This window comes from Pavona decussata, unplaced genomic scaffold, assembly GCF_977016875.1.
Source record: "Pavona decussata unplaced genomic scaffold, jaPavDecu1.1 SCAFFOLD_49, whole genome shotgun sequence".
Classification (NCBI taxonomy): domain Eukaryota; kingdom Metazoa; phylum Cnidaria; class Anthozoa; order Scleractinia; family Agariciidae; genus Pavona; species Pavona decussata.
In genome coordinates this window covers 824,405-849,677 of record NW_028145471.1, presented here as the reverse complement: position 1 = coordinate 849,677, position 25,273 = coordinate 824,405, and the positions used below count along the sequence as shown (strand labels likewise).

The following is a 25,273-nucleotide window of genomic DNA, read 5'->3' as shown; positions in this document are numbered from 1 at the left end:
CAGCTACAAATAATTTGTTTTATTCTCGTTAGTTTGCTCATAAATTAAACTTGTATTTTCTCTTAATTACATGCTATAATAATAAACTTTTCTCGTTTTGTCTGATTTGTAAGTTAAGAGACAGGTTAATTGTTTGTATGTTTGTTTTGCTCACGGGTGAGTGTTTTTACTCCAGGCCGGCCGGGCTGACAGTTTTATATTTACGAAGTGCCTGGATAGTTTTAAGAAAATTTTGCCCTCTATGTTATAAACACGTAATCGCAACGAGTCCTCGTAGAATTAAGGATTAATTTTCACTTGCATTTTCAAAGTTTTCGCAAATTGCCCGAGTCGCTGCGTCAAAATTAATCCTAAATTCTACTCGGCCTACATATACCAATAAACGAAAGCTAACCGTTTCGAATCAGCGGTTAACCCTAAATGTTGAAGATCGGTACTAAGCCCCAAAATGAGGTTCCCTGCCTAATAAATGGGGTTCTGTTCTCGTGTACATTAGTACTGTAATGTAAGGGACACAACATTGTGTAAACGTCACAAGGTGTCCAAAGTTAGTGTGAGAGATGGAAAGAAGTGTTAACCAATAATGTAAAATTATATTGTTCACTGCGCCATAGTTAATTGAGGGACTGGTTATGAAACCTTGCCATGGCAACGTTGATAACAGTGGTGCTGCAATTTTGGTTGGAAGGGCCGTGACCGTGCACAATCCTTTGTTTTAACGTTCACACTATAGCTGAGTATTTTAACAGGAACGTTTCCATTGGCCAGTTGCTCCAACACATTTCAAAATCTATTGTGGTCTGTGCACGGTCAAGGCCAAAAATGCTAACAAAAACATATAACAAAGAAATTTATTTGGCTTCATAACCATTCTCCTATATTAACTTTGACTGCACTGAAATTTGTTCAATAACGTCATTATGACTGTATAGAAAAAGCCTAGATCAACAGCTGTCATTTTTGGGTGACAGTTGCACCAAACTACCCACTCGTTAGACTTTACCAATGGGACCTAATTTTATTTTCAATTGAAATAACATTTCCTTTCCGATGCACCGTTGTGAATGGGAAAGCAAATTAAATGTATTTTTCATTTTAAATTTAGTATTCATCCATGATCAACAATAAAATTTGGAAGATACGTGATTTAAAAGCATTCCATGGAATATTGTTTTGTCAAAGAGGTTTAGTCGGCTCTCAAGATTTCACAGCTACAACACTCTGATATTAAATAGCAGCTCAGATAACTTGACCATATTAAGGAATCTTAGTTTATTTTCTTCCATCTTCCATTGTATATAATTGGAAGGGAGTTCATTTTTAATGAAATCAGTTAACCTTGAAATCAAAGCTCGATCACTTGCACTTCTCCATGGACAGTATTTTTTAACTGCTCCCACCAAATAACTGAACCTTTATCAACAGAACATTTATTGTGCTGGGTAACAATGTCATTTTGTGAAAGAACCTTGTCCCAGACGTTGACCTGTGACAACTCGCCAACAAAAGCCTCTTGCACATTGAAGTCGCCTGCCAGCATATCCTGGTCTTGTCCGAGAACCAAGGTCCCTCTTGGTTGGATCGTATAGCCCTTTTTAAAGCCCCTTCCACTGGCTATAAGTTCACCATCTTTGTAAAACCGGTATGCCCCATCTGAGCGTTGCCATGTGAAGCAGACGTGATGGAGCTGACCATCTTCGATGCCAACCTGGGTTTTTCTTAAGAGAGGAGACAAAAATATTGTTGTAATAACGTTACTTGTTCAGATTGCCTTAAGCATTTTTGTCGAAGATATTAAATAGTTCTGACGAATGATTTTCCAACAATTAAGCAGACGTTATCATGCAGTCAAAGTTTTAAGCCTTTTAGAAACAATTTAAAAGCTTTTTTTTCAACAAATCAGTGAACAGTGTCCTTTCTAAGCGTACAAATTTCATCGGTGAATTTTAAATTTATAGTAAATTCGTGAGGAAAAAAGTGAAACGCTGCCTTCGGAAAAGTGTTCCTTTCTTGAATCCATCAATGCTCATTATACTGACCTTCTAAGCTTTCGTTTATTAAACAATAGCTTTTTAATGTAAAACCGCGGCAGAGATGGGTAATTGATGGTTTGCTTAAAATGCGGGAGGGGGGGGGGGGGGGACAAACAAACAGACGAAGTACTAGTTCGATAACAAGTTTAAAGTTTTTATCTCAGGGACGGGTTCCTGTTAGGGAGTTTGTGTTATTCCGTATCCTTACAATTTAAAGCAGAAGTTTTTCCTCCTCACTAAAATTGCAAAGGCTCTCTAAAATGAAAGTCAGACATATCCCTTAAACCAACTGTTGTGACTGGTCTAAGCATTTACTCTTGTTTTGGTCTGAAGGCACTCGATTGAAAAGCGCTCTACTATGCCCTATTAATTTTAACTTTGACTCTAGTGAAAATGAATTTCAAAATGGTGGAGAACACATTGCCGGGCTAGCAAAGTTGTATACTGTACATACTAATCCTGTAGCAACACAGCTTTGAAAATGACAGAGACAAAGTAATCTGTTAAGACTCCACATTGATCTCAAGTTGCTTCTGTTACTGTAAATCCTATTTTGATCAGCCGTTGGTTGTTTACACGTTAGCGGAGCAAGGAGTCAAGCAATTCTTTTTCAGTTCTCAATCAAAGCGAAGTCTTTTGGCCCATTACGTTGGACATCTTTTTCAAACTTACAAAGACATTCATTTTTAATGAAAACAAACGAACAAGCATAAAACCAAATAAGCAATTAAGCAAGAAAAGATAAACAAAAAACAAACCAAACAAATAATAAAACAAACAAGCTTGATATTCGATCCCAGATCAATGTCTATCGGCATAAGTACTGTCAGTAAAGGGAAAGTGGAACAAATTATTTTGTGAAAGGAAGTCGCTCAGAGGAAAGAGAAATACAAGGTAAAATAAGGAAAACTGAAAACCTTGTGACGCCATCGATGACCACTTCAAGCGTTGGGGATGTGCAGAATGAAAACTCGTTGTGTTGGCCTGGAACGGCGTAGCTGTAAGCGCACTGCCTTTCATTGCTATTGTCCCATGGATCATCTTTCACAAAGAAGCACAGCGTAACGGCATCGAGGCCGTGCATGATGACGTTTTCTACCAGTGCGTAATTCTTGATGGTGCGTTCTGGAAACACCATTCGGTATCCTAAAGAGAATAGATTTTATTCACTTATTGCTAACAGTAAGCGAGTCAATTTGATCATTATTTACTTATTTTTTTTCAAAAGTTTGTCTGCTTATGTTTCCCAATTGCTTTAGACAGAACAACTCCTTTGTAACAAGCCTGATGAGGCTTGATTGTTCGCCAGGAATTTGACAAAACTCTACAAGGGTAGACAAAAATCCACCAAAGGGTTTTAATTTTCGACCCGGGAAGGCAATTAAAAAAAAACTGTAGTTGTACGAGTATATTTGTTCTGTTTGTTAAACATAGTAACATACTACATGTTTATGAACTGTGTTCATAGGTCTTGAAACGCACGAAATTTAATATCTAAACCTACATACACTCTGCATCATCTTTATAAAAGCCTTTCTTTTGACATTCCCTGCCACCTGCTTGCCTAGATTTTTTTTCTAGCTGTACGCATGATTTGCGAGTGCAGAAAACCTTATCTGCTTCTGTGAGGGGGATGGGGGGGGGGGGTAGGGTATGACGGATGCTCAAGAAAATTTTAAAGTTATGGGATAGGCCATAGTTAATAAAAGGTAATGGTTATGAAGCCTGACAAACGTCTTTGTTATATGTTTTTGTTACCATTTTTGGCCTTGACAGTGCACAAACCACAATAGATTTTGAAATGCGTTGGAGCAACTGACCAATAGAAACGTTCCTGTTCAGATATTCAACTGTGGTGTAAACATGAAAACAAAGGATTGTGCATGGTCGCTGCCCTTCCAACATAAATTGCAGCACCATTTTTTTCATTGCAAGGTTTCATAACCAGTCCCTCAATTAACTATGTATAAGTTTAGTAATTCCATTTTCTGCTTTTTTCAGCGGGTGGAGAAGGGGTGGAATTATTCACGATCTGGGAACCAGGCGGTCAACTCCTATACAAAGAGCACATACTTCTTTGTTAGTATTCCCCAGAGTCTTCGTTTTTGCTCATAACCAAAGGAAAACTGAACAGAATAAGTAATCACGACGTTTAACATGGAATTTAGGGGGCTTCAGAAATTTTTTTCCGTCGGCGGCAAACCTCGCCAAGGAAATGAAATTCTACATCAGGGAGGAAAAAAATTGCAGCAGACCTGCACCCAATTAAAAGCTCTATTTCATTGCACCCTGATAACCTGTAGCTGAATTGTTGGTTTTCTTTTGGGGCTTGAAGCATTGTTCTGGTTTTCGTTCTTTTGTCCTCTCGACCAACCATTTAAGAAGTTGCAAATGGTGCAATTGAATGGAGAGGATAACATCTCACCAGGAAGGACAAAACAATCCACGGTGTCAATTACTGAGGGGTGTGACAGAAGCTTTACTCACTCGCTAAAATGGAATTGTTTCAATTAAGAGCTATTACAGTGCAACGCGCCTTACCGTGGCCACCCAACAAACTTTTTTTTACAAGTTAGCCAATCAGGATACGCGAATTTCATTAACGGTCACGCCTCCTTGCAAAGTCCAACAAGCAAGTGACGCAACAACGAATTATTGAAAACATGTCGTTTTGTATTTTATGGCTTAATTGTAAAAAAATGCTTGTTGGGTGGCCACGGTAAGGCGCGTCGCACTTAAGTCTGTTTTGAGTGTCAAGCTCAATGGCCGGAGAAAAACTGATTATAAATCAATTTAATTTTGTTTGCTATTGTTTTAGTTTTGATAAAGTGATTTTTGGAAGTAATCTTTTGCGTCTTCATTTCATTTTTGGAGATATTTGCTGATTATAGTAGACAGTGAAAGTCCAACACAAGCAATGCCTCTGTGACTTTTACTTACCGCCAGATTGAGTACACAGTCTGTTAGCTGCCTTCAAAGCGTCAGCTCCTGAAACAATGATGGAGGGAAACAGGAACGTAACGACCCAGTAGAACCGCATTTTCCTAATTTTGAAGCGAGAATAAGAAAGCACCAGCACACATACTCGATTTATAGACACTAACTTAAAAATACTTCAATGTTCAATCCTGGCATCAAAGATGCGTTTTCTTGGAAAACTCTTCTTTATTATCTTTAAAATAATAAGAGCCTCACAGATGAGTTTTACAAGAGAGTGCTGCTACGTTTCTAAGCAGTCCAAATCAAATTTTACTCAGGACGAAGCGAACCAAAGCTGTTATCTCACAATCACATGCGTTTCAGGTAAAATTCATAAACATTAAATAATGGAAAATACTTACACTTCTGACAATCCTAAACCCGTAGTTAAAGTACGCAAGTTCTCCTAGCAAACATACGGTTTCAGCTGGCCCTCAACAGCTACAGTATGGACAAATGTTTGTTTCTCTACGAGAAACGCCTATTTATATGAATCAACGTTTTTTCGAATTCCTGCTGGTTCGTCAACAATTCAGGTTTTCAGCTTATATGTGACACTTTCACCAAAAAAGGAAATGACATTTTTTCTAACACCTGTAAGACGCGTTAAGGAAACAAAAAAGAGAATCAAACTTTTTTGCAATTAGCGCCAATTGTAGTTTGTGATTTTCGATTACGTAATCAACACAAGGCACATAACGAGTAGAAATTATTAGCCATATTATTCAGGGGAACCCGACCAATGCCCCGTTTGGGTGTAATATCTGTTTGGAAAGACATTACGCGCGTCAGAAATTCGGATTTCAAAATTGTGAAGTAAAACTAGAGATTCCCTTAAGGCGCTGTTAGACTAAGAAATTTGTCTTGGAACTAGCCTCGCAATTTCGTTGAGCGCTGGCCGTTGCGATATAACGAATCGTTGCGTAGTGTAAAATACCCTACAAGGAACATGGCTTGTGATATGTTTTGTTGCAAACACCGTAGCATGGAGTAGAACCGATTTCTACCTTCGCAAATTTTTCGGCAACAAAAAAATTGCGAGGCATTTTCATTTTATGGCATGTTACACTAGGCGACAATAATCGTGCAAATTGTGTCATAACAAACTTCCGAGACGTCTTGCAAGAATAATTGCCTGGTGCGTCAGCGCCTCTCGGCAAAAGGTCACCTCGAACGTTTGCAAATTAACGCTAAAAAGCTAATCCCTTTTTTGTTTTTGGGAGGGAAAATTACGTCGTTGAAAATGCGAAAAAAGGCCAACTAGGATTTTCGGAAAACCAACAGCAGCTCATAAATTTGGGGAATAAGTTTCCGTCCAATGCGTCTGATATTAGAATTATAAAGGAAATAAAGGGAGATGTAAAGAATCGACCATAAGAGGACAAAGAAAAAAAATCTGAGCACCAAATGGGATTCCGTACCCAAAAATTTTCTACGCAATTTAATTTTTCAGCTAAAGAAACCGAACAGGTCAAACTATAGTAGCTTACAGGGTTACTTACACAAATATGCTTTTTAAAAGACCACAAATGATACGGTAAGACAGGAATAATTATCGTAAACCATTTTGTTTTAATGTTCTCTTGAGTTGAGTGCTCCCGATATTACTAAAATGTTGTTTTATGTTTTTGCAGTGTTTGGCTGAGAAAAATTAGATTTCCAAGGTCTTAATTTATTTACATTTGTAACTCTGTATTGTTGAAGTTAAAAAGTGGACTAAACAACAAGTGTAAATAGTTTTGTTTATCTCACTCTTCTTGGAAGTTTTTGTTTCACCATTGCCGTTGTTCTTTTTAAAGGCAGCTTGATCATTGTTAGTTTGAAATTGGCAGGATTGAACTTTATTTCCCAGTGGGTTTGTAATTGGTTCTTGTTTGAAAGTAGGCATTATTTTCTTACCAAGAAAAGCTGTTGTCTTTTCTACAGTCTCCTAGAGCCATGAATTGCGCAACATATGTCATATTATAATTGCTGGCAAGCGTCATCGAGGCAGCACTTTATTCTTCACAATAGCGGAAAAATCCAAAATTTTTCGGATGTAAGATCGCGAGCATGCGCAGTTGGTTGGTTTTTTGTTATCCGGGATATCCATGTCTGCGATGACGTCAATTAAAGAGATCAGACAGAGTTCCAGTAGACTTCAGGTCCCAGTTGTTAAAAGAGCGGATAACTTTATTCAGTGGATAAGTCGCTATGCAGCGGATAAAATGTATTGGTTGGAGTACATTTTATCCGCTGGATAGCGATTTATCCACTGGGTAGAGTTCTCCGCCCTTTGAACAATCGCCGGGGCCCAGCTGGTGATTTGTTGAGCAACAAATGTTGCACGATGTTGAACTGACTCGCTTAAAATCATCTAAAATTCCCCCAAAATGCAAACACTTCACTTAATTGAAACGCGGCAAATACATAAAAGAGTAATAATGCGTTCATACTACGTATTCCCTGCCACTCGCCCTCCTTCAAATCGAATGATATCTTCACAAACCGCAAAACTGAAGGCCTGAAGTCCGTGATACTCGCCAAGAACGCCAAGACGTGCGTGGGAGCAAGAACAGAAGAAAAGTTTTCTCGTCTTTATATTAAAACTTTTTCTGCGTGTACATGGTCAAACAAAGTGCCAGTATACTACCGCAGCAAATGTAAGTTTTCAATTTTCCGGGATCCGAATTCGTGCCCAGACTTCCAGTGGTTTCCGTGGGTATTGCGCAAAACGAGACAACGAGACCGATGCGAAGCGCAACCTGTGAAGTTGGAAATCCTGTTGAGACATGTTGACTTGGCCTTCTTTTCACGCTGCGCTGGTCATGCTGTTATAGAAGAGCCGGTGACAAGAACTTTAAAATATAATTAGTTTACTGGAGCAACTTGAGATTTGAAACAGCACCATATGGGAAATATAAAAATTTCAGGATTGTTATGAAGAATATTAACAATGGAAGCAAAGATGCCGAGATAACATATCAAAGCACTCATTAGGTATTAATTATCGTACCGTACCAGCGATAAAACGTAATTGTCAAACTAAATGGGAACTAAATACTTAAGTTCATTATATTTAGTCGTTGCTTCACAGTTGGAAACGGAACAAGGAAAAAGCAACCACTGCAGTTGGTCCAGTCGACCATCATATGTACTACAAATAATCACATGTTGAAGTCTTGCAAGAAATTGTTCTGTGCCTGTGATAAAACGAGATTGTCAGACTAAATGGGATTTAAATTTTTAGATTCATTACATTTATTTGTTGCCTCACAGTTGGAAACGGAACAAATAAAGATCAACCACCGTTGCCTTATTGAGTATTCTTTCTGTAAATAAAGAAATCGTGCCATATGAGAAATCGATCTTACCTTAAAGACGTTCTGGTTCTGAGGAAAGCTCATTTGCCATGTACCAAATACTATAGCCATAAACAGACGAAGCTTAAGGCGGGGGTACACCTGAAAGCCGTTTTCACGCCGCTTAAATCGGTTAAATGGAAATATCTTGTTCGCATTTCAAGCAATACAAAAACCCTCCGCTCATTACACAAATCAATGTTTTGGGGTGTTTTATCAATTTTTGGGTGGTTTTTTGTCATATTTGGAAGGAAATAATTTTTCTTGAAGGATTGGTAAAACTAAAAGAAATAAATGTTGAAGATTTAGGGATGTTTTAAAATTAGAATTTGTAGTTAATAATTAATAGACGGACACCAAGTTAGTCCACTAGAAACCTGGGGTGCTCTTGCGTGGGTATCAACTGTCTGTTAGTGTTCTAGCCTGCAATGCAGGCGTATTTTTGGAGCGGGAGCGCTGAATAATCCTTCGTTGCTGTCATCTTGGGCCAGGAAGCGTGAGAGGGCTGGAGCGAGTCAAAAGTGACCCTAAGGGAGAGGACGACTGGCTGAGAACTCATTTCCTGCCCCCCCTCCCCCTCAGCCTCCTTCAAATACGCGAACTAAATATATTATTCAGCGCTCGCCCATGAAAAACGCCTGCACTGCAGGCTATTAGTGTTCCAAAAATCATTTTCTTTCCTCTATCCATTCTTAAAACCTCTTCAAATTTCACTCAAATCCAGTTAGAGCCCCGCCTTAAGAGATGCGGACCCAAAATACCTTCAAGGTACTATCTTGTAAAATAAAATCTATTTCCAAATTCAAAGCTTCTAAAAATGAAAAGCTAACAATGGGACTAGAATATTTTTTTCCTGAACTTCTGCATAGAAGAAAGTTCGGTTTCCAAGTGTTTTCTCTTAGCTTTTAATTTTTTTAACACATTGAGTTTGAAAATAAACTTTATTTGACAAAAAAAAAAAAAAAAAAAATGATTCCGAAGAAAGAATTGTACTCAGAATAGATACACATGCATTCTTTAGTTTGCGTCCGATCTCATTGCATTTTGTGTTCCCGAGTACTCGCCTGCCATGGTTTGCCCTCGAAATTTTCAATGACATTCACTCTTAACCTAAGTTCTGACTTTCTGAGAAACAATAATTTATACAATGTAGCGAGCAAACCGCCCTATTGAAAGAACAATCGCCATCTACGATTGAGATGTTTCGGGTGTCATGATTCACCTACTATGGCTGGTTACTACAATTGTCTGGTCACGGGCGATTTTGGACGGGGGAATCATGTTTAGAAAAACCCGTGCACACAGCAGTGAAATCGGCTTTAATACGGCAATGCTGCATGGAACAACACTACGCTACGTGAACCTATCTGGTCTCGAGGTTCTCTTCCCCAAACTTCAAGATAACTAAAGCTATGACAATGAAACTTGTAGGGTATATATTAATATCCAAAATGTGTCATTTAAGGGCCCTAAAATGGGGTGAGGACATCACATGATGTAGTTATCGCGTCTTTTTGTCATGTCCAGCCACCATCTTAGATCTGCCATCTTGGATTTCTCGAGTTCGTAAAACCTCAGGAGAAAACGTCTTGATATAAAATTAACCATATTCAACAAAGAACGCTAAAATGAAATAAAAATGTCATTATTTATGACAAAAAGAAATCCACATTTGGACAACTGATTGCGGTCGAAATCTTGTTAACGTGGCGTATTCAGTTTGGCAAAAAAGCCAACTTTTTTTGTATCAACTCAATTTTGTTATTGCTGGCGTAAGCAATAACAAGCTAAGTTTGTGATCGATAATCAATTGTGTGTTTTTGAAACTGAACGTGTATTATCGATGACCCGCGGGGGAGTTGATCGTACTACTTCCGACTGGGTACTTTTGTCGAGTATGATTTTCGAACTCGTGAAAGGCCCCCATTTTATTAGACTCGAGATAGAATACATTAAATCTGGTGTCTTTCGTGTGAAACTAAAGCTTCGTCCTTTTCTTCAACGTAAAAAAAATTGCAACATGTCACAAACTTCTACCATGTGCCTGCATTAGTAATTCAACACTGAAATGAAATGGTACACCATAGTCCAACGTAAACGTTTCCCTTTTGATACCCACGAAGTCAGATGATTTCAGCCAGATTAAGAAGCGTTCTCCTTCTTCGAAGGCAATTGCGAGCTATCAAAAAGATTGTCGCAATGCTGTCAGCGTTTATCACCCCAATATATTCTAATCATTCAACTGTCACGACTTTATTTAACCAGGTGTATATTTATATTTGAATCCAGCATGGGGTGGTACGTCTTCTGAAGAGAATGATGTATTATTCAAGGTGACACAGGCATACTCGGAAGAAAGAAATCCGAGTGCTCCTATCAGGAGTCGAACCTAAGACCTTCTGATTACTATTTTGGATGCTCCACCATTGAGCTACAGGAGACTCGTGGGAGCTAAGACCATTAAACTAGGTTCATGGGACAAACATTCTGCATACTGCTAGGATTTGAATGTCAATGCGTGGCATATACGCAATGAAATAAAGGTCATTGTATATTTTAAGCCTGAAGAATAGATAAACAGTGCCATAATACAGATTTTAATCTACAACGAATTTTCATGATTGATCGAGAAAATGATCTTCGTAGTTGGGAAACTTGATGTGTTGCATGTTATCTTGTGATTTTCCAGTCGGACCATCATATGTAGCATAATATCATATATGAACTCTCGTAAGGACTTCTGTACAATTTTGTATTTAATTATACTGTTCCTTTAAAGAAAACTATATCAGTGGGTGTTGATTTAAAATGACAGTTGCGCTGCAAAAGTCGATCATTAAATACAAAGGCATATGAAAGAAATTTGACAACGTACAAGAACCGCAAGGTGATATATAAGGAACTTAGGCATTGTAAACACTCTGAAAGTCTTCAGACTAAGAAGAGGGAAAAAAAAAATGCAAATTTCAGTGTTTCTCTTATCTGATTTAGTACGTTTTCTGTATGTAATAGATACCATCTATTAACATAAAAATAATTGCACCATTCAGTAATTTTCGAATGTGATGCAAAGGTTTTTATTAAATTGGTTTAATTTTTGGCTGTATAGGAAATATAATAATAACATAAGCCAATATTACCTATCAGCTTGTATTTCTAATTACGGCTGCCACAAAACTTGTGCTCTGCATTATGAATATTTACTGAGTCGTGCTGACATGTATGTACCATTAAGGTAAGTGACATTACGACAAACCCATCAGTGTTATTATTGGGCTCTCAAGTTTTCTTTCCTCCATAAACGAACATTTTCCATCTCTATCAGGAATTAAAGGGGTTCAGGTGTGCCGTTTACATTAGAGCTGTGTAGCGTTGCCTTTGCTAGGTAAAGTCGATTATCATGTATAATTCAACTTGCTGTCTAACCTGCTAAAATACTCTTCATATGTTAGGCCACCTGTACATGTGTTTGGTATCTTAGCCGTGGTAGCTGCCTGATGCCGAGGAACGAGTAATTTTCAAGACTAAATACTTTGTTTCTCTGCTTTTGTCGCCCACAGCAAAGAAGCAGCAAGGTCGAAACATTAGTTGCAACACTGAAAGACGATTTCATTGGATAATAACGGAGTAAACCAGGATGAACAACTCCACAGGATCACAGTCCTGCTCCCAAGTGATATCAACACTGTTTATAACGATTACCTCTTTTATCAGTCTTGCAGCCTTCATTGGAAATTTTCTTGTTACAGTAATCTTTTTAAAAACTCCAAGCCTAAAGACAAGCACAAATTGCTACATAGTCAACATGGCGATCTCCGATATCCTTTCTTCCTGTTTTAACTGGTTGTTATATACAACGGAAGGAATGCTGACAAGAAGAGTATTAATCACTGAGCCTTCGGCCTCCATTTTGTGCAAACTTGGTATGCATTCCAGGGGCGTTTCACAGGTAGTTTCCATACTAAGCTTGGTTCTAATCACCATCGACAGATACATCGCCATTGTGTTTCCTTTCAAGAGCACTATGCTCTGGCTGGAGCAAAGCCGAATCCGCCTTTCTCTGTCGCTTTTGACATGGATTATCCCAGTTGTTTTTTGTTGTCCTTATATCTTATTTGCAAAAGTGATCACAGTGGATGATCACACTTTCTGCAGGTTACTGTGGAATGGATCGGGGTATACAATTTACAATATCTCTGGATTTTCCGTGTTCTACTGTACTCCTTTGATTGTAATTATAACACTCTTTACTCGTATAGTAAAAGCATTAAGACAGCGGTCAAAATTGGAAGATGTAATGCAAGGTCCTATAATTAACACGAGGCAAAAACAACACCAAAAAGTCACGAAAATCTTAATTTCAATTGTGGTGGCGTTTTTCGTCTGTTGGACTCCTCTTTGCATTTATCTGGCACTGAAAACGTTTTATCCAGATCGCTTCGATAAAGACCAATGCCAGATTATGCTAGCTTTGTTCTTTTATGTTTTTCCGTCTCTGAGCACGGCAATAAATCCTGTTATTCTATTGTTCTTTAGTACAAATTATCGTCAGGCATTGGCTAATTTGTGTCCTCTGATGTGCGACTGCTTGGGAAGGGCTATCTTCCGGCGACCTTCCAGGAATAACAGGATTAGACCGTCGTATGCAAGTACTGTTCAGATGATAGACATAAACTAACTTTATTTAGATGCTTAACTTCTTCACAGTCCATTGTGAACATTGTCAAGACTGCTTCCTCGCTTTGGTCTACGGCTTTTTAATAGTGTTGAGTATAGACCCAGGGTTTTCAAATACGATTTCAATGGATATGATTCGAACGTCACGATTCGTTCCTGACCACGCACGAAGGAAACTACTCCACGGAATCACATATTTTGAAAAGATTGACCGATCTTTTTCAAGGTGCAATCCATTTTCATCCTCGCTGATTCGTGGCCAAAGACACAGGTAGATAGTTTCAGTGCACTAGTATATCAACATTTAAAAAAGCTGCACTGTATATTATTTTTAGCCTTGCAAAATTTGTGCAAAATCCGTGCAAAATTTTAAGAAAGCAATCAAAACCTTTTTATTTGTGAGTCTACAGCACAGATACTTACTTCTTAGATTTCACTGTAGTGTACACACACGAGTTTTTTAAAACATGACTAGTCGGGTAAAGATGGTTCGCTATGGCTTTCCTGTCGTAATGCATTGATCTTGTTTTGATCTTCAGGCTCAGAATTAACAATTGGTTCATGCGTCAGCGTGCGTACATCGAGATATGAAGCACGCGGGAAGTTTGGAGAGCTATCTCGATGAACGCACAGCTGATTCATGAACCAATTGTTCCATAACATTTTCAACATGGTAGTGTAACCCGTTGATTCTACATAAGAAGGTTGACCAGAGGTTTTCTAAGCATTCACCCAATGTGCAAAGTAATAGTAAACAACCCCATGTTCAGTAAAAATACACAACTTACAGGGTAAAAAAAGCAACATCCCTTTGGTCTAAAATAGTTAAACTTTCTAATTATCGAATAAAATACACTGGTTGCCATCTAAACGTTTTCCAAAAAGCAAACTTTAAAATTTGATCTTCTCGTTCAATGGGAGAATTCTTTCCACTCGCCAGGACATTGCCAGTTTCTTTACGCAAGATTTACGTCCGCAGTTGTCACGTTTCATCAATGAAAATAGAAAGAAAATAGATATCTGTAGCTTTCCTAAATGAACAATTTATTAAGATAGGTCTTTGTTCTAAGAAGCAAAGGCGTGCGATTATCAATCCGAGACGATGAAGGGGCAAGCGATTTGAAGGAACTGCAATTCCATTTTGAAATGGATTTATCGAGCTGTGCGGTGAACGGTTTTCAAAAATTTCGAACAAAACTGTTAGGAATACGAAGAATCGGTCAAAAAGTACAAATTCACAATAGAACCTGTACTTTCTTGTGAATTGGATTCCCACAAGTACTCAAACATTACCAAGAAAGTCCGTGGCTTAAATAATGATCGGAGATATCCGCTTGCTCCTCGGCTTGATAAAACGACAATTTGTCCTTGAAGTACAATTTCTTCGCCGTTAATGATCAGATTTCCACTGTTGAAACTGTCGAGAATTATTTAGCAGTTTCTCTTTCAGTTTTTCGTTTCGAAAAGGTGTGTTATCTCTCTGAGAAAGCGAAATTGGCGTCTGAAAATTAATACTTTTGCGAGGCACGATGACACGGGTCTTGCTTGTTCTGTTTTTTCCTTTTGTTTAGGTTTTTTGGGGAGTTAAAAACTCCAATCCCAAAGAAAAAGTAGGTACATCTTCTTCATCGCTGAGCTGGTTCGCTTGTTTCCATGTGTAATTAAACTTTTTGCTAAAGGTTTCCCCGTTTTTGAATGCAAAACGCCGAAGTCACTCACGGAGACATTTTTCTTCCCGAGGCATTTGTTTACTGACGTCATCGTGTACAATGGGAATATGAAGCACGCGCGCGCAATTGGATTTGATTACACGAATTTACTAGCTATGTTATAAAATTCATTGACTTCTGATGAACGTTTATACTCCAAGTTAACATTTTATGTTATGAAGTCATTTTATGGTCGTATTTTCCTGACCACTGCTTGATCAAGGGTATATAGTTATACACAGCAAGAAAAAGGTTGTAAACCACATCAACCCGTGGGAAGTCTTTGTATAAATGTTTCAATAATTAGTGGAAGTATGTTTGGCCATGTAATGCATTGTGTTTTTTTATAAAACCAAGTCGAAAGGTGAAAACCAATGCGTTTGATATATCAATGTTTACATGTTATAATTGAAGTGTGAGAAAACAAAAGAGGGCTCGATGAAAAGGTCGGCGAATAGAACCCATTGATGGCATACGTAGATAGAGGAAGTGGTTTAATAGTGAAGAGATTTCAGAAAAGTTTGTCTCATTGAACTTAACTGCTGGTAACATTTATATCGTCACTTATTGTCGCCATGGTAATATGACGGTCGCATACATACAACATTCATTAAAAAAACACCAGACCAAGAAGAGGAAATGCTGATGTTTCGATGGGCTGCGAAAGTTCCACGATGATCAGCAATTTCGTTGTTTCCCGACCGTTTGTCCAAATGTTGCTGTTGATGGCGAGAAGTATCGACGACTATCGGTGGCGTTAAAATAAAGACGCGAAGATAAGCCAGCGATTTGGAGTTTGTGCGATTTTTTAGGGTAGAACTTGGTCAAGGTGTTTTGATAAAGTTTTTGAAGAACCATTCCTCTCTTTTTCGACCGGATATTGGGTAATCTTCTTCTATCTACACCGATAGGTGAGAAATTTAAACCAGTTATTCGTTTTGGATTGAAGTTTGTTACGATATTTTGGAAAAAAATCGATATTGCCGTGACGACGCCGATAAACAAAAATCTCTGAAATCAGTCAATTGTAAATTTGCGCGACCGAGATTTGAATAAGACAAACCACCAACAATACAACTATGGCATATTGAAAATCAAATAGATAACAAAGAAAACAATCCGTATCATGTGCATACATACGTATTACGTATTTGTTCAGTGGAACTCAAGCCGCGAAAGTAGAGGGAACGGAGATATTGTTCTCCCGAGCCCAGAGACCAATTGTATGAGGAACTCCATCAAGTATAGGGGAGCGATAGCTTGGAACACCCTATCCAGCAAAGAATCAGCGACAAATAACTTAAACCAATTTAAACGTCTGCTATCAAAATTTGACATTAGAAAAATAAATTTCGATTCGATTGCCGCTTTAATTATGTATAAAGACGATGATTGTATGTATTTTTAGGAATTTTAAGCCACAGTTTTAATGTATAGAGCATATCGTTTAAACATATTTCTAGGTTTGTGATTTGATGTTAATACTTAATTTCTATTTACTTTTATTTTATCTGTAAATACACGACCCCACCAGCTCTGCTGAATACCCCATCGTGTTTAAATAAAGTATTCAATTAAATTAAATTCAATTTCAATTAAACTCTTGAAAACTATTTCTGATTTGTTTAATAAAAGCGAATGGACCGTAGACTAAACTCTGCTTTGATGAAATGACTTTTGGGGTCAGTCGCAAAAAGTTTTTTTTTTCCGTAATTGTTGAATTTATGAATACGAATATATAAAACATATATTCGAACTGTGGCTGACAGATTAAATAAAAGCAAGATCCTTGCAGTTATTTACCCAACTTAAGCTGCTGCGAAAAGAAAGCCTGAAAAAAAATTCTTGCCTTGAAACGGATTCGAAACTATGAATTCTCCGACGCCAGTACAGTGCTGTCAAGCTAACCAGAAGGTGGTCGTTAAAGGCTGAATTTTGTTTTGAGGCTTTCTCTTTCGCAACTGCTTAAGTTGCGTAAATAACTGCTAGGGTCTTTCTTCTAGCTATTTTGTCTTTCACCCGCAGTTCAAACATATCTTTCATAAATTCGTAGTCATTTATTCATCCTTCACGCCGGGTATATTACGTCTTCAAAATATGACCTGCTCTCAGTTAGGTTGATAGCTGAGTTGATTTAATCGTTCAAAAACAAAACGTTTCTACGTGTACATCCTCCAAAGAAAATGCCAATATACTTACGTAAATAAATCAGAAAATTTAATTTTCCAGTTGCAAGCAGAATTTTTGGATAGTTTGTCAGCAGTTTACCAGGATCCAAATTCGCTCCCAGACTCCCGGTAGTTTCCGTGGCCTTCTTTTCACACTGCGCAGGTCATGTTGTTGTAGAAAAGCAGGTGACAAAAACTTAGAAAATATAATAAGTGCACTGGAATAACTTGAGCTCTGAAACAGCACGATATTGGAAATGAAAAAGTTTAAGGATAGTTGAGATGGAGATAAGCAGTGGAAACAAAGAGACCGAGATAACATATCGAAGCACTCATGGAGTATTAATTTTCGTTCTGTGCCTAGATGGTTTACTCCTTTTTTGGCCTTTTAATTGTGCCATTCGAAATACTTATATTTAAGTTAATTATACTTATTCGTTGCTTGACAGTTGGAAACAGAACAAAGAAGATCAAGAACTGTTGCCTTATTAACCGTGTTTTCTGTAAATTTATTATATGGCTGGCTCCGCGTGCGGGCAAGATGAGTCAAATCCTGCGCTGTGATTGGCTACCCGAGCGGGCAAGATGGAGCTATCTTGCCCGCTCGGGATTACCCGTTGCCCGTCCGCTTGGCATCGAAAGTTTAATCCCAACAACAATGCGGGTTTTCTTCGATTTTCTGGTTGTTTTGGGGGAAAACGCTCACTAAAAAGTTCGGTAAACTCTCAACATTTACCTAAAGCAAAGGAAAGAGAATGGCATCGTCCTGGTGTAGTGAAAGCTTCGTTTCAGCTACAGTGAATGTGAGTTGAATCGGTGAGTTGCTCTGCGTGTAGTATTATTTTAGATAGAATTGATTTTGAAAAACTTATTGTCTCAAGTCGAGTGCCAAATTGATAAGTTCTCTGGGTTTGCAATGACTGTATTTAAATCATAGCGTAGTGGAAGTTGCGGTTAGTGTTTAGAGCAGTTCAGAAAAGTATTTTTTTAAGTTCGCCGAAGAAGCTCACCTCTTTTAATTTAGCCGCGTCTTGCTTGTTGTAAACAACAAAATCTTGTCAAAGTTTCGCCCAGTTTTCTGATTTACCTGCTCTTTTTTTCGGCTTACGTTTGCATACAATCTCAAAATCTATTGTTTCATTCAAGAATTAATGTTTGGAAGCCGAAAACTGTGTAAAATTTTTTTTATTATTTACGCCACCGCGCGATCGGCTGAAAATGACGAGTTTGCCAGAATCTATTCAAATCTTCCCGCTCTTGCGAAAATCTAAATTTTTCGTTCTCAATAATTGTATACTCCCTTTAAGCCATTATAAAGTTAGAGCCCTAAGATAATTTAGGATTCCTTGTTTTCCATGATTACATGCTAATCCAAAAATGAACTGAAGTGAACTGAAAATAGATCTTGCACCGGCCGGCTATGAAGAATTTCTTTCCGAGTAGAGCAGTTTCATGCCGTGTTTTGTTTTGTTATTGTAGTTTTAACTTGATGGTAAAGCCATATAATAAATCCTTTATTGACCAAGCTTGTTCGGTCAAGATGGCTGGATATTGGCCTCGTTCTTTTTTTGCGTTTTTATGGACCTCGACAAAAGCGCAAAAAAAGAACTTGGCCAATATCCAGCCATCTTGACCTCACGCTTGGTCAATAACGCATATATATAAACCCCCGCCAAAATGAGAAACTGATTTTAGCTTAAGGCTAAAACTTCTGGTTCTGAGGAAAACGCAATTGCCATATAGCCAAAACTCACCATAAACAGATGAAGTTAAAGAGATGGGAACGAAACTTCAAGGTAGTATACATAGAATAAAATATGTTTTCAAATTCAGAGCTTTAAAAAAATGTAAGTTCTGGAACGGTAATATTTCTTCCCCGAACTTCCGCATGGAAGAAAGTTCGGTGTACAAGTGTTTGTTTCTCTTAGGTTTTTATTTCTTAGCGCACTGAATTTGAAAATAAACTTTACTTCATAATTAAAAACGATTCCGGAGCAGGAATTGCACTTATAGATACTAATTCTTTCATTTACATTCAATCTCACTTCATTTTTCAGTCCTGAGAATTCGACGTCTGCCATGACCCTTTCTTGCAATTTTCATTGGCATTCACACTAGCCTTAAGGTGGCTGCAGGCACACTTAAATTTTGAAGGATTAATACTACCACTCTCTATGAGTTGATACAACAACGATAACAATAATATTTGTGAACAGGTTGTGTTTGATTTCTTGACATAATGGGTTACCATAGCAACAGTATAACCAGCTAAAAACACCTTTGATTTTACCTCTAAGTGGTGACAGTAGCTAAAAGACGGGGTGGATGACCCCCATCTTATTATGGAACTGTAATCGGCAAGTTAAGATACAATTTTTGGCAAAGTTTAAAAACATTTATTACACCTTAATTATTCCAAAATTTAAGGTGTCCCGTCTGCACCCTTCTTTGTTCAACTGTCACGACTTTATTGATCGGATTATTCATATTTATATTTGAGTTCAGCATGTGGTGGTACATCCTCTGAAGAATAGAGAAACACTAGTGCGGTGGTGCAAATTTTAATCCAGGAACGAATTTTTATAATTTATCAACAAAATGTTCATCGTACTCCCTGTCTCATGAATCTGAATAAAGGAGAAACTTCATGTGGAGCATGTGATCTTGTGATTTCCTATATCAGACTATCAAATATATATTTAGTGCAATATCAATGGTTAAAGTCTCGTAAGAAATTCGAGCAAAGCCAGTTGCTAACCTACAAGTAATGTGTTACACATTTCGTCTGGCTGCCAGACTTTAGTTTTCCATTTGTTCGATCTAGGATTTTGCATTTAATTATACTTATCTTCTAATGAAAACTTAATTCATCAGTGGGTGTTGAGTTGAAATGACAGTTCCTCTGGAGAAGACAATCATTAAGGTATATGAACGAAATAAAAAAACGTAAAAAAATCGCAAGGTGATACGCAACTTGGTCCCTAGAAACAACAAAAGACTAAGAAGAAAAACGTCTTAATTTCAGTATTTCTTTTTTTAGCTCTTTAAAATGTAAATTCACGCCGTCTGAAAATATATATCATCTGGTGAGATAAAATTAATTGTAGAAATAATTTTCGAATGTAATATTAAGGTTTTAATTAACCGAGCTTTAATTTTTGGCTGTATATGAAAGATAACAATGTAAGCAAATGTTACCTATTAGCTTGGATTTCAAATTGCGGAAGCACCAAAACTTGTGTTTTGCATTATTAACATTTACTGACACGACATCTTCCTGTCATTTACTTTCTTCAGGGTATCAATTTTTCTTTCCTTTATAAATGAAATTTTTCTAAATTCCGCTTCGATCACGAATAAGTCAGGGGCTTCAGGCTTGCCATTTGTAAGGGCTGTATATAGTGTTGCCTCGATTTATGTTATATGTCATTTATTTTCTAACCTACTGTTTAATCTGATGATAACCACCCAATGTTTTACCCACCAAAAGTGTTGGTTATTAAATTATTTAGTTCTATCGTACATCAAAAATCTTTTTCATTTGCGTGCTTCATGATCATGTTCTAATTATCAGGGGATCCCATATCTTTACGATTTTCATTTGTGAAATGCAACATCTAGTCTTAATTCTTTTTAGGGCCTAAATTATGGAACTGTCTAGAAGACACATCGAACTTTTAATAATCTTAAGACTTTCAAGAGTCATATAAGTAAATTTAATTTTTGATGTTATCGTTAACAACAGGTTGCTTTTATATTACATTACATTGTATGTTTTCCATAATTTGTTTTTGTCGTTATTGTTTATCTATTTTTTAGCTCGGTCCAGCTAGCACTCCGTGAGACTGTATTCACCGAGGTGAAGTTTACGCTCTTTCTCATAGCCTTGTTACCTGGCTGATGCCGAGGAAGGAGTATTTTTTATTAATGAAAGCTTTCTTGTTCTGCTTATGTCGCCAACAGCAAAGACTCATTGAGGTAAAACATTGACACAACATTGAAACCAGGATGAACAACTCCACAGGATCACAGTCCTGCTCCCAAGTGGTATCAACACTGTTTATAACGATGACCTCTTTCATCAGCCTTGCAACCTTCATTGGAAATTTTCTTGTTACAGTGATCTTTCTAAAAACTCCAAGCCTAAAGACAAGCACAAATTGCTATATAGTCAACATGGCGATCTCCGATATTCTTTCTTCCTGCTTTAACTGGTTGTTGTATACAACGGAAGGAATGCTGACAAGAAGAGTATTCATCACTGAGCCTTCGGCCTCCATTTTGTGCCAGCTTGGTATATACTCCAGGGGCGTTTCACAGGTAGTTTCCGTCCTAAGCTTGGTTCTAATGTCCGTCGACAGATACTTCGCCATTGTGTTTCCTTTTAAAGCAACCATGTTGGACCAAGTACGAGTTCGCCTTTCTCTATCACTTTTGACATGGATTATTCCAGTTGTGTGTGCTTGTCCTTATATCTTGTTCTCCAAAATTGTTATAGTGGATGATCACACTCTCTGCAGGATGTTATGGAATGGATCAGGGCACACAACTTACAGCATCTGTGGGTTTGTTTTGTTCTACTGTACTCCCCTTATTGTTGTTGTATTACTCTACACTCGCATTGTAAGAGCATTGAGACGGCGGTCAACGTTGGAAGACGTAATGCGTGGCTCTATGATAAACAAGAGGCAAAAACAGCATCAAAACGTCATGAAAATCTTAATTTCGATTGTGGTGGCCTTTTTCGTCTGTTGGACTCCTCTTTGCATTTATCTGGCACTGAAAATGTTTTATCCAGATCGCTTCGTTAAAGACCAATGCCATATTATGTCAGCTTTGTTCTATTATTTTTTCCCATCTTTGAGTACGGCAGTAAATCCTGTAATTCTACTGTTGTTTAGTACAAATTATCGCGAGGCCTTGCTGAATTTGTGTCCTCAGATGTGTGACTGCTTGAAAAGGTATATCTTCCGGAAGTCGTCTAGGAATAATAGGATTGGACCAACGCATGCAAGTACTGTTCGGATGATAGATCTAAACTAGCTTTATGCAGATGCTAGACTTCCTTAAGGCCGATTTAGACGGTACAACTTTTTGCTTACCACTGTCGCATGCGATTTCTAGAGCGCGCGCTGCTTGCGTCATGCAAAAAAATCGCACACAGCTCTCGTCACTAAAAATTGCCTATACCTACCATTGTCGTGGGATTTTAACAGTCCATTGTTAGCATTGTCCAAACTAGTACCTGACGCTTTGGTATACGGCGTATTTTAGTGTTGGGTAATAGACCCAGACACGATTTGGACGGCTACATATACAAACGTCACGATTCGTTCCTGATCAAGCAAAGGTGTATCGCCACGCAAGTAGGAAACTACTGCAGAAAATGCGTCCATAGCATTAATACTTACCTCCTAGATTTCACTATAGATGTAAAGACATACGAGGTAGTTTAAACATGATTAGTCATCTAAGGTGGATTCGTCAAGACTTGTCTGTCCTGATCCGTCGATCTTGATTTGCACCCTTCAGAAAATGGGGAAGAAAATTCACTGATCCCTTCCTTATGGATGTTTACATTTCAAGTTATTATTTCATGCTTAGAGTCGTATTTCCGTCACCACTGCTTGATCATGAGTGAAATATGACCGGTCTTAGCTAGTCATTAAATTCATTAAACATTTTCACATTCCCCAACTGTTAACAAGAAAATGAGAGAAGAAGAAACAAAAACGGAATCGAAAACAAACAATCAAGAAAGCTTGTCTGTCGTTGTAGCTTTCTCGTCCAAAAACTATCCCAAAAATTTTCTGCTTGTACATGCCCCAAAATAAATGGGGATATATTTGCGTAAATGTAGCAGAAAGTGTAGTTTTCCAGTCGCAAACGCAGGATACAAATTCGTGTTTAGACTTCCAGTAGTTTCCGTGGGTTGGCAATGCTGTGCAGACAGGTTGACTTAGCCTCCTTTTCACGCTACGCAGGTCATGTTGTTTGGAAAAACAGGTGACAAAAACATTAGGTACTGGAATAACTTGAGCCCTGAAACAGCACGTTATCGGAAATGAAAAAGGTTAGGGATTCTTAAGATGGAGATAAGCCCGCCTCGACTAGCACCTGCTATTTGCGGGCGGAAATGGACCTTACGTAAATGACGGAGTGTTAATAATAATAAAGTGTGTGTGTGTACAAAGAGGCCGAGATAACTTATCGAAGCTCTCATATAACAATAAACAATATTGTCAAACGAAATTGAAAGTAAATATTGTTATCGCGATCCTGGGGGATTTTCCCATTGTGCTGAGACGTCAATATAAAGTCGTATTGCCGTCTCAAAATGACGGTTTCTGATTGGCTCAAAAACTGTCATGTAAGCATGACAGCACGGCACTTAAATGGGTTTGGCGCGCTGACAGATCAAAATTTTACTTCTGTGAATGAACATGCGACGTTGGATGGTGTTGTTTATTTCTTTTCATTTGAGTTTACAAAGCTTCTGACACTGTTCAAGGACCACTTATAATATTTTATTTGTGGTGAACATGTACCATGGTACAGCGGATACAACTTTTTCTTGAAGGTAAGCGAAAAAGAGTGATTATAAATTCGATGAAGAGAAATTTACTTAAAAGACTTTCTTGAGTGTGAAAGCGGCCACAGTAAATAACAATGTGCTCAAATTCCAATAAATTATGGCATTTTCAAAGCAAAAAGATCTGTTTCTTTTCTGATGTCTCTTATCTCTAGAAAAAAATTGCTCCAAGAGCGCTGCTGCGTTCTTTTTCATGGCTCAGGTTTGTCAATTTGATCTTCTTGTCGTAGCGCCGAACCGGCAGACTCGGTAATTTTTACAGTATTCTTCGCCGCTTGGTTTCTTTCAAATTTCTAAATCTCCACGGCATCTAAGCTAGGATAACAATGCTCTGTTTTCGTTTTTGGGTACTAGTATGGTTGCTCTTTTTATTGTTGCCTCTGGTTGTGAGGTTTATTCATCACTGTTTTCATATTGTTGTTTTTGTCTCGGCGGTAACAAATTTTCAATAACATTTGCTGGTAAAATGTTAAACCTACTAGCTCGTCTATTTCATCAATGGTAGGTGCTTTATGGACTGTAAATTTTTGCATTTTCTTTGTTTTGACGTAAAAATTAAAACCAAAAATTCAAATAACCCGCCCCGAGAAAAAAATTTCTCACACGGATATTACCATGGCTACAGTGTAACTGAAGTAAGAATTTATCTTTCAATCAGCGCACAATTTCTACTTTATCCGTTTACTCTCTCCAACAAAATGTCAGTATCTCGATAAAAAACTAAATTCGATTTTAAGACGGCAATACAACCTTATATTGACGGCGTAAAGTCGTATTGCCGTTTCAAAATCGAATTTAGTTTATAAAGTTCATTATATTTATTCGTTTCTTCACAGTTGGAAACGGAACAAAGAAGAATCAGCCACTGTTGCATTATTGACCGTGCTTTCTGTAAATAAAGAGACCCTGCCAAATGACGAAATTGATCTTAGCTTAGGTATCAGTATAACAAGTAAATTGTCCATGTTTAGTAATGGCTCCTTTTTGCGGGCGCATTGAGAAAAATCCTAATCAACCCATGCATTTTCTGAAAGCTTAATATGTGTAGAATTTAAAAATTTCAAAACAGAAAACGCATCATCGATTTTAACAGAAATTTTCCGAAAGCACTCCTTTGCCTTAATCATGTTCGTTTCTGTGCGTGCCAAAACGGAAACGAAAGTATTTTTTCACACGTTGCCCTATATAATGGCAATCCTCCACGCTACTGTGGCAACATGGACAGGAGATAGATTTGAATAAATGATCCTGCGCCGCTTTTCCCCCGGATCAACATGATTGGTCTCGACCGACTGGGGCATTTCAACTTTGAGCTCCTGCAACCTTTCTTAATTGTAACATGTGAACCATGATCGCTTGCAGCCAGATTGTCTGCTTTTCCCTTGGTGAATAGCTACAGGCTGAGCGATTCTCGTCGTTTCAGCTACTTTGCAGAAGAAATTGGGCAAGGGGTTTCTTTTTCTTAAAGACATTGAAGCGAACTGGCAACCGATTTTCTCAAGAAGCATAGCCGTGTTAATAAACCTACCCCTGCACGTTTTCTTTAATAGTATTGTTGGTTTTCACATGACGTCATAAAAAACTGAAATTCATAACTAAAAACAATTTTGGGTTTTTTTCTTCATCACATATAAGAAAATCTAAATTTCCATCGGCTTGCTTGTTTTCAGCACGATAGCTTTCTTTGTTTTGAAAATAGAGCAGTTTGAATTTTAGATTTTTGCGCAGTGCGTGACAGAAGGATTGCTCCTCTAAACATGTCACGTACATGAAA

The 25,273-nt window shown here is 37.8% G+C and overlaps 3 protein-coding genes across 3 annotated transcripts; 2 read left to right on the top strand and 1 right to left on the bottom strand.

The window, feature by feature from the left end:
* Nucleotides 1-23: 23 nt before the first annotated feature.
* LOC146481511 (neuronal pentraxin-2-like) lies at nucleotides 24-5,502 on the bottom strand. Its single transcript, XM_085108195.1, has 4 exons — nucleotides 5,375-5,502; nucleotides 4,974-5,077; nucleotides 2,951-3,179; nucleotides 24-1,718 (listed from the first exon to the last, which is right to left on the bottom strand). The coding sequence occupies exons 2-4, from the start codon at nucleotides 5,071-5,073 to the stop codon at nucleotides 1,346-1,348; spliced, it is 702 nt and encodes a 233-aa protein (XP_084964321.1). The 5' UTR covers nucleotides 5,074-5,077; nucleotides 5,375-5,502; the 3' UTR covers nucleotides 24-1,345.
* Nucleotides 5,503-11,853: 6,351 nt separating this feature from the next.
* Nucleotides 11,854-13,273, top strand: LOC146481510 (mu-type opioid receptor-like). Its single transcript, XM_085108194.1, has one exon. The coding sequence runs from the start codon at nucleotides 11,991-11,993 to the stop codon at nucleotides 13,029-13,031; it is 1,041 nt and encodes a 346-aa protein (XP_084964320.1). The 5' UTR covers nucleotides 11,854-11,990; the 3' UTR covers nucleotides 13,032-13,273.
* A 7,642-nt stretch (nucleotides 13,274-20,915) lies between these two features.
* On the top strand, nucleotides 20,916-21,979 carry LOC146481509 (mu-type opioid receptor-like). The gene has a single exon (XM_085108193.1). The coding sequence runs from the start codon at nucleotides 20,916-20,918 to the stop codon at nucleotides 21,948-21,950; it is 1,035 nt and encodes a 344-aa protein (XP_084964319.1). The 3' UTR covers nucleotides 21,951-21,979.
* Nucleotides 21,980-25,273: the final 3,294 nt, after the last annotated feature.

Coding starts and splice junctions, on each gene's coding strand:
- LOC146481511 (XM_085108195.1), bottom strand. CDS start 5,073: ATGCGGTTCTACTGGGTCGTTACGTTCCTGTTTCCCTCCATCATTGTT. Junction 3,180..4,973: donor ACTGTGTACTCAATCTGGCG/GTAAGTAAAAGT, acceptor TATTCTCTTTAG/GATACCGAATGGTGTTTCCA. Junction 1,719..2,950: donor GTCATCGATGGCGTCACAAG/GTTTTCAGTTTT, acceptor TCCTCTCTTAAG/AAAAACCCAGGTTGGCATCG.
- LOC146481510 (XM_085108194.1), top strand. CDS start 11,991: ATGAACAACTCCACAGGATCACAGTCCTGCTCCCAAGTGATATCAACA.
- LOC146481509 (XM_085108193.1), top strand. CDS start 20,916: ATGAACAACTCCACAGGATCACAGTCCTGCTCCCAAGTGGTATCAACA.